At 41.3% G+C, this 8,910-nt stretch overlaps 1 protein-coding gene and 1 long non-coding RNA gene across 3 annotated transcripts; both read right to left on the bottom strand.

Annotated features, from left to right (window-relative positions):
* Positions 1-731: 731 nt before the first annotated feature.
* LOC118559003 lies at positions 732-2,916 on the bottom strand. Its single transcript, XM_036129654.1, has 5 exons — positions 2,543-2,916; positions 2,132-2,459; positions 1,894-2,039; positions 1,110-1,765; positions 732-1,030 (listed from the first exon to the last, which is right to left on the bottom strand). The coding sequence occupies exons 1-5, from the start codon at positions 2,914-2,916 to the stop codon at positions 732-734; spliced, it is 1,803 nt and encodes a 600-aa protein (XP_035985547.1).
* Positions 2,917-2,922: 6 nt separating this feature from the next.
* LOC118559002 lies at positions 2,923-5,501 on the bottom strand. 2 transcript variants are annotated; one of them, XR_004928591.1, is made up of 8 exons: positions 5,182-5,501; positions 4,925-5,011; positions 4,295-4,338; positions 3,700-3,765; positions 3,535-3,621; positions 3,376-3,450; positions 3,101-3,286; positions 2,923-3,015 (listed from the first exon to the last, which is right to left on the bottom strand). It is a non-coding gene; the product is annotated as an uncharacterized LOC118559002 (long non-coding RNA). The 2 variants fall into 2 exon arrangements; XR_004928592.1 differs by having other exon boundaries at positions 4,295-4,327.
* Between the last annotated feature and the right edge of the window lie 3,409 nt (positions 5,502-8,910).

Below are 8,910 nucleotides of genomic sequence, written 5' to 3'. Positions count from 1 at the left end.
AAGATGGAGGCAGGTGAGTGGCCTGGAGCCCAGCAGAAGATGGAGGCAGGTGAGCGGCCTGGAGCCCAGCAGAAGACGGAGGCAGGTGAGTGGCCTGGAGCCCAGCAGAGTATGGAGGCAGGTGAGTGGCCTGGAGCCCAGCAGAAGATGGAGGCAGGTGAGTGGCCTGGAGCCCAGCAGAAGATGGAGGCAGGTGAGCGGCCTGGAGCCCAGCAGAAGACGGAGGCAGGTGAGTGGCCTGGAGCCCAGCAGAGTATGGAGGCAGGTGAGTGGCCTGGAGCCCAGCAGAGTATGGAGGCAGGTGAGTGGCCTGGAGCCCAGCAGAAGATGGAGGCAGGTGAGTGGCCTGGAGCCCAGCAGAAGATGGAGGCAGGTGAGTAACCTGGAGCCCAGCAGAGGATGGAGGCAGGTGAGCGGCCTGGAGCCCAGCAGAGGACGCAGGCAGGTGCTCAGGCAGGTGACTGATTTGGCAACTAGAAGACTCAGCAGGAGGTAGAGCAAGCTGAGTTATAGGGGGGTGCTCAGGAAGGAAAGAGACCCTACTGGATGTGTCCAAAAGCAAATCTGCTAGTGTGACCTCCATAGAGTCAAGTTCCTCAAAGACCTCATCAGCCTCCACTGGCTGTTGCATTTCTATTTGCTCCAGCAATGTCTCTGCCTCCTCAGAATCTGGTGCCATATCCTGTAGTGGTTTGTCATTCTGCCTCAGTAGGTACTGCACTCCAATCAGTTCACCTGAAATTACATAACCAATTTTGGATTACAAAAAAATTTAAAGAGGTAAATACAGGACAATGAGCATAATACTTAGTGTTGAAACCTGTATATTTTGCAGGTGGTGTAAAAGAAGGGACCAGCTTCTTGCCAAAAACTCTCTCGTAATCGACGTTAACACTATGAACCAGTTCACCAGAGTAGGTGCGTAAACCAGAGGTTTCTGTCTCCACAGCAGCAGCCGCCCTGTTGTGGTTCCAGCGATGTAGCCCATCCAAAAGGTAGATTTGGAAGTTCAAGGTGTTGGCACTGTTTCCTTGAATAAATACCAATCATTAGCACAGGAAAACAAAGCATTTGTTGTAACTTAAGGAGCATTATTAAACTGGATTTACCTGGAATGAACCGATTTAAGTGGCAGTGGAAAGACTCCAAAGATGTTGACCCTCTGGCACAGCGCAGGGTCTGCAGCTCGACCCCTCCCTTCTTGATGGTGCCTGTCTGTGTGTACAGCGCTACATCAGGTGGGTCCTGAATGCACTTAACATGCCTCTTCTGAACACGCCAGATATGCTGCATTCGTATGGGGTCCAGAAGAGGAACACCAAGGGCATCCTTTCCCTTGTCACTGATGAGCTCACTGATCAGCTGATCCAACAGCTGGATGGTTTGCTCTTCTCCACGAGTTCTCCTCCTGCAGTGTAGCTCTAACTCTTCTTTTGTTATTTGCCGATCCAGCTGCTTCTCAGTCAGAGCTGTCCAGCCATGACCTGTAAGCTGTGCCCTCTTTGCCTCTCTCAATTTGTTAAGGTCAGCAGCATCCCACTCAAAAATACATGCTGACATACGAGCCATGAATGTCGGGTACAGCTGGTGTGCATCGGTGGTGCATCCCACAGCCAGACGTCGCATAAAGTGCCAGATGTCAAGGCGAACGATCAGGTTAGGCCATCCACTGAATCTGGCCTTTAACTTGGTCTCACCCACTTCCTTGCAGCAGCCACAGTCCACATAGAGTGCAACAGGGGGGTCCACTCCTGCAGCCTCATACCTGAAGAAATTTAGTGTACACACACACACACACACACACATATATATATATATATATATATATATATACAAATAAACACATACTTTGACTTAAGACGTGTAACTGAAAAGGTTTTGCAGCTAACATACCTGTCAACCAAGCCACCAGCCATCAGGTCTAAACCTGGTCCCTCCCCAGCGGTCAAGACGCTGATGAGAACTTGACCCATCTCATTGCCAACTGAAGTCAGCCATTGTGCAGTGCCCTTTGCTGGTCCTGAGAGTTTCTTTGTGATCTAAAACAGAAATTTAAATATTTATATGGACAACCAACGTTATTTAAAACTTAACTAGTTATATGATTAAACAATACAATATTAATATGTACCTTCCTGGTTGAATCAAGTTTTAAGATGGAGCCATAAGTGGAGGTGATACTAGCCTTGATATCCTCCAACCTGTAAAGTATATCTTGGCTGTACACTACTGAAAGCCACTTATAGCTAGGAAGGGCCACAGGTTTAGGAGGCTCTTCAAAGGTCGGTGTCAACAGGCAACCTTTGCTGATGAAGCCAGCACACGCTCGGGTGTAACACGCAACCCTTTTCAGCCACTCCTCACTGTGGTTCTCTTTCAACTGGCCAATGAGTCGGACCGGTCCATTCCCCAGACCTCGTTCCCGCAAGAGGCGTATCACCCTGATGTCACAGGCATATCTGTGATATGAAACACAGTTGTGTTATATGCATAAATCTTTAAATAAAACAATCATTATATTCACATAAAAGCACCAGCATACCGGCGGGTAAGGATGACTCTAAACTCAGAGCGATGGGCCATGTCCAGCTGCTCAAGAATTTCCCTATTCCAAGACAGGTAGCTCCGACGGCACTTTGAGCATATTAGTGTCTCTGTGACCAGGTTGTAAAAACGGTCAATATCAAGCACCTGCCGGACCCGCCTGTGAAGACCACCACTGCTCAGAGTGTGCTTACAGGCAGGGTCAGTGCAAAGGAACCGAACCTTCCACAGCCTGTACGGCATCCACAGCAGTAAGGGGTGAGCAAAAAACCTGGCTGATGTTGGGAGCTGGTGGTAAATGAGAGATGGCTGAGGGGGAAAATACCACAGCTGGAGATGGTCCTGGAGCTCCAGTTTCCCTTTGGCAGACATTCTAAATAAGGCTGTTGAAACCCACTGGTGATCCTCCTCTGGCATGGTCTTAGGCCAAAGAAGTGGCAGCTCACCAGTGTTCTCAGGCTGGAATGGGTTCTTCAGACAGAGAGAAGGACAAATTAGATATGAAATAAAAGTAGAATGTGAATGTCATGATAATATATATAAAAAAATGTTTAACTGCATTCACTGCTGAACTTTGCTCCTCCACCGGTCTCTGTCTTTTCGGAGCTGGTAAAGGTGGGGCAAGATAAAAGGTCTCTGTTCTTTGTGGCTGTTGTTGAAAGACGTTGTGAAGAGAGCTGCCTGGCACTGGATCCTCACACGAATCGGCTGCTGTGCTTGTACAAGTAGGTGTTACATTAGTCTGGAAATAAAAGGACAAAAGAACATTTAGATAAAATAGGAACTTTCAAAGCATAAAGTAAATATATAAACATATATAGTAGTGCTTACACAAGGTTTCCGTGCAAGATTTATGTTTGGCTTTGCACTCTCCACATGCTTGCCACCAAATCTGGACCTTTCAAACTTAAGAAAGGCATTAATATGAAAACGATGACTTTAAAACAAGACTTTAAAACAGATTTTTAGAAAAGGAGCAAATATATTTACTGAAGACAGGGTGAGCTTTGGCCTTTTTGCCGGAGTTCCAGATGTGGTGCACGCTGTGGGGTGTTGGATTGGAACAGCAGTCTGGAGCTGGAAAATGACAAAAAAACAAAACAGGTTATTGCCATTATGAGTTCTCATTCACATAGAACAATAAAATTCACCTACCACTGTGGAACTCATTTGACTTGATTGGCCTCCACTGCTTGTGGGTGTAGATGAGGGTGTGGGCACCTGTTGCAGAACATATATGTTAACAACAAATACACACTTGCATATCACACACACACACACACACACACACACACACTGGATCAGGCAGGCCAAGATCAGCAGTGATTTCAAAGGAAGCAGAATACTAGTTTATGCATGTGATGTCATTTCTACATACTACTACTACTACTACTACTACTACTACTACTACTAAATACTATGTTAATACTATAATTAGGGAAAGAGATCCCATCTATGCAGTGCGTTTCACAGTTAGAAGCAAGTCCCCCCCAAAGCGCTTCACCGTAGTAAGGGGATTTTATTAATTTACACAGTGGTGGTTTTCAGCTACGCATGTAGCCACAGCTTGAGGCAGACTGACAGAAACACGATTGCACAATTCTGCGCCAAAGCACCCTCAAACCACCAACTCACACACACTTCAACCACATATATAAGACACAACGACAGCCCATTTCATGCAAATGATTAAGAGGTGCTTTTTTATTAGTGATGAAGCAAGTTTAGCCCTTATGACCTTTTTTTTTACCTGCTAATCCTTTTCCTCTGCTGTTGAACAGACCTGTTGCATAACTAGGCCAGAAATAAAAAAATAAAAAAAAGAAATGGCCCAAGAACACATTATGGGAAATAAATATTTACACTGTGTGCATAATGAATCTTTGTAGTTCAATATAAAGGCAAAAAAACAACTGGGCTTCTATTCTAGCTGAAGCATGTAATCATTTTCTTTTTATTAAAGAATGTTCTACTGTTTTATCTTCACACAGGAAAAAAACCGATGTTTCTCACACCTCTTTGTGAGCCAACCTCTTGTTGTACACCCCCCCCCCTTGCCTTTTCTTTTGTTCCTTAACCCCATGGTGTGAACTCCTGACACCTCTTGCCCCTTCTTTGATGTCTGATATTAAAGGCAAAGATTGGTAACCAGCGCAGGTGAACTCAAGCTTGTGATAGAACAAACCTCATGTTCTTCTGATGGAAGAGTCTAAAAGGGTTATTACACTTAACTCTGTGAGGGATGAAATGGCTTCAGTTTTAGAATAGAAGTCCAGTTGTTTTGTTTGTTTTCAAAGGTTTTTTTCTGGATTGATTATGATCTGGATGACCGAGAATCTTCACCAGCATATCAATTGTAGATAAAAAAAAAACACTTTACCTTAGGAAGATGATACCCACACAAACACTTTTGTGGTTGGGATAAAAGTGTCCGCTGGCCTCTCAGCTGTAGTGGACACTTTTCTATCTATAAACAAGAGCACAAGCTGAATTTGACTACTAATTTTATTCTTTGTCATAATACATTATCATTTCTTGTTTTATGCTCAAATCTATGTGATTCACAGTTTGTCAACTATTTTGAAACTGAAGTAAAAAATAATTATACAGTATCTACTTGATTATTAACAAAAATACCTTCTGATACAGGGAGTACCACTTTTGTTGCCTTGGAGCAGGTCTGTTGCCTGCATGTGATGGCCAAACACCAGAGGAAGCAAAAGACCTAAGCCTTGAGGCCCACTCTGTGTCATCCATCGCCTTGTGGCTTTTGGGGTTTGATTTAGACATATTCTGTAATGACAAAAAAAGCTATTTAATTCATCTTGTAATTATATAAACATGGCATAAACGCATACAAATAAAAAACGTTATAAACATTTCCCTGTGACATTTAAAAATTTATTTGACAGATTCTATGAGACATGATGCATGTATATACCCTCATAATTACCCAAATAAAAAAATATACGTATTTCCCAGGGCCAATGAGACATGATGCATGTATAAACCCTCATAATTACCCATAATGTATAAATGTATATACCCTCATAATTACCCAAATAAAAAAATATACGTATTTCCCAGGGCCAATGAGACATGATGCATGTATAAACCCTCATAATTACCCATAATGTATAAATGTATATACCCTCATAATTACCCAAATAAAAAATATACATATTTTCCCAGGGTCAAGCAGGCTTTTTTTAAAAGACATTTGATAGATTTTATGAATGATTTTGCAGTACTATACCAGAGACAGCCATGCATCTGTGAAATGCAGTTGATCGATTTGATGAGAGAAGTTATATTTATATAAACTCCTACTAAGTGCCCAAATAAAGTAAAAATATCATTGTTTAGTGGCAAAAACGGGCTAATTGAAATGCATATGATAAAAGATGATTCAAGAGTAGAAGCATTACTTACCGAAATCGACGAGAGTTGTCAAACGAGTCGCGCTCTGGATTCAGATCAACAAAGCTACACTATATGCCGAAGCTGCCGATAGATTAAGGGCGGGACATTTGAGTGGCGCATCCTGCAGCGATTGGCCGCCCAAAAGATTGAAGTAGCCTCGTTATTGGCCGGCCAAAAGATTGACGTCGCCCTACGATTGGCCGTCAAAAGATTGACGTCGCCCTACGATTGGCCGCCAAAAGATTGACCCGCGCGTCTGATTAGCTAGCGAAAGATGGACTCCCGGTGGCTATTGGTCACCATATACAGACCTGCGCTCCCCGGGTACCGCCACACCCCTTAGGCCCTATATAAGGAGAATGCATGGTCCCTATAAAGGTCCAGGTTGCCATGGCAACGTCTAAATGAGTTACACCACTTCGTCCTCTTATTGGTGCATTAATAATTATTCCTACGTCATCGGTGACGTCATTGACCATTGTAAAATTGAGAAAAAGAAACTAGCTAAGGTTGGTTTCGAACCCTGCTCCTTGGGGTGGGAGCCCATGTTGTTAACCACTCTACTACACCCCTTAGGCCCTATATATAGGGCTTCGATGATCCTTACATATGTTAAGTGCTGTCACCTGTGACAAAGTGACCCCCTAACCTCGATGCCGCCAAGTGTCCCATTCAGTATACTGCGGATTGTACATAATGTTAAATGCTGCCCACTGGCCCATGTATAATCCTGCCTTTTGGCCTATATTAAAATGCTGCCATCTGGTCTATGTATAATCCTGCCTTTTGGCCTATATTAAAATGCTGCCCATTGGCCTATGTATAATCCTGCCTTTTGGCCTATATTAAAATGCTGCCATCTGGCCCATGTATAATCCTGCCTTTTGGCCTATATTAAAATGCTGCCATCTGGCCCATGTATAATCCTGCCTATTGTACATATGGTAATATGTACAATACGGTCCCATATAAAGTCCCGCCAAGTGTACACACTGCCATCTGGTGGCGGTTTAACGGTACTACAACCCCTAACTAAAGTTTTGAGCCATTGGGGACTATTTATTTGTGATTTTGGTGAATTTTCACTTTTTTGGGGGGCTGTAGCGGGGGTCCTGGTTGGCTTTAAAAATATGGGACTTTTGGCAGATGGGAGACGAGGGATGGGGCTTTCATAGCACTACACCCAAATGTCCCTGTGCCATTTGGTTAGCCCACAATTGATTTTTGAAAATGGCCCTCGAGTGCTGCCCTTTGTACAAAAATTCACCTGTCACCCTAATTAGGGATAGGGTGAAATTTGAGCGAGTGAGAAGAAGTTGTTCGGAGAAGAAGAATTTGTTAAATTTCTAGAGTGCGCACTCTAAACGAGGCTCCTTGACGACCATAGCAACGCATGTTATTTGCAGAATTTCTTGAAAAGCCAAAATTATTTTAAAGACGTACTATATGAAAATGGTGAAAGATATTAAAAAGCTGAAACATACCATAATAGCGAAAAGATATTACTACATTTTAAAAGTTGAATGACGTTTATAGCTGAAAGTAGGCTGAAGCAGTAAGATGTCAAAAAGTTAAAATATTTGAAGAATTTGAAGGATTTTCCATTCATTTTCAATCAGAGCAAAAAACGCACAAAAAGTTAAATATTTTAAATATTATAAAAGTTAAAATTACAAAAAGACATAGCAGTAATGTCGTGAACAAGCTGAACGTTTTGATACGAAAATTGTTTAAATCGGTTGAAGTATGTAGGAGTAGTTAGATGCCGAAAAACGTACGGAATAATAATCAAGACCTGAAGGAACTTAATAAGTGAGAATGCTGTATAGCATTCTCACTGACTAGAAAAAGCTGTTCCTACGCAACAGCGAGTGAGAATGCTAATCTGCAGAATGATTTGAGGAGAAGATGCAGAAGTGTCATGCAGAAGAGAAAAAAAAGCTGAAAAACATTTAAGAATTTTAAAAATTTGAAGAAATTGAACAATTTGAAGTAATTTGTAGTAGTAGTAGTAGTAGTAGTATTAGTAGTAGTAGTATCAGTAGTATTAGTAGTAGTAGTATCAGTAGTAGTAGTAGTAGTATCAGTAGTAGTAGTAGTGGTAGTATCAGTAGTAGTAGTAGTTGTATCTGTTTTTAAAGAATTTGAAGGAATTTGTAGTAGTAGTAGTAGTATCAGAAGTACTAGTAGTAGTAGTAGTTGTATTATTAGTAGTAATAGTAGTAGTATCAGTAGTTGTAGGAGTAGTATCAGTAGTAGTAGTAGTAGTATCAGTTTTTAAAGAATTTGAAGGAATTTGAAGAATTTGAAGGAATTTGTAGTAGTAGAAGTAGTAGTAGTAGTACCAGTAGTACTAGTAGTAGTAGTTGTTGTATTAGTAGTAGTAATAGTAGTAGTATCAGTGGTAGTAGTAGTAGTATCAGTAGTAGTAGTAGTATCAGTTTTTAAAGAATTTGAAGGAATTTGAAGAATTTGAAGGAATTTGTAGTAGTAGTAGTAGTAGTAGTATCAGTAGTACTAGTAGTAGTAGTTGTTGTATTAGTAGTAGTAGGAGTAGTATCAGTAGTAGTAGTAGTAGTATCAGTTTTTAAAGAATTTGAAGGAATTTGAAGAATTTGAAGGAATTTCTAGTAGTAGTAGTAGTAGTATCAGTAGTACTAGTAAAAGTATTTGTTGTATTAGTAGTAGTAATAGTAGTAGTATAAGTAGTAGTAGTAGTAGTATCAGTAGTAGTAGTAGTATCAGTTTTTAAAGAATTTGAAGGAATTTTGTAGTAGTAGTACTAGTAGTAGTAGTAGTAGTAGTATCAGTAGTACTACTACTACTACTAATAGTTGTATTAGTAATAGTAATAGTAGTAGTAGTAGTAGTTTCAGTTTTTAAAGAATTTGAAGGAATGTTATAGTAGTAGTACTAGTAGTAGTATCAGTAGTACTAGTAGTA

Source organism: Fundulus heteroclitus, unplaced genomic scaffold (genome assembly GCF_011125445.2).
Source record: "Fundulus heteroclitus isolate FHET01 unplaced genomic scaffold, MU-UCD_Fhet_4.1 scaffold_196, whole genome shotgun sequence".
Classification (NCBI taxonomy): Eukaryota; Metazoa; Chordata; class Actinopteri; order Cyprinodontiformes; family Fundulidae; genus Fundulus; species Fundulus heteroclitus.
Note: the sequence above shows the minus strand (reverse complement) of the source record. Positions and strands in the feature narration are given on the sequence as shown.

Coding starts and splice junctions, on each gene's coding strand:
- LOC118559003 (XM_036129654.1), bottom strand. CDS start 2,916: ATGTCTGCCAAAGGGAAACTGGAGCTCCAGGACCATCTCCAGCTGTGG. Junction 2,460..2,542: donor AGAGTCATCCTTACCCGCCG/GTATGCTGGTGC, acceptor TTCATATCACAG/ATATGCCTGTGACATCAGGG. Junction 1,031..1,109: donor CTTAAATCGGTTCATTCCAG/GTAAATCCAGTT, acceptor TATTTATTCAAG/GAAACAGTGCCAACACCTTG.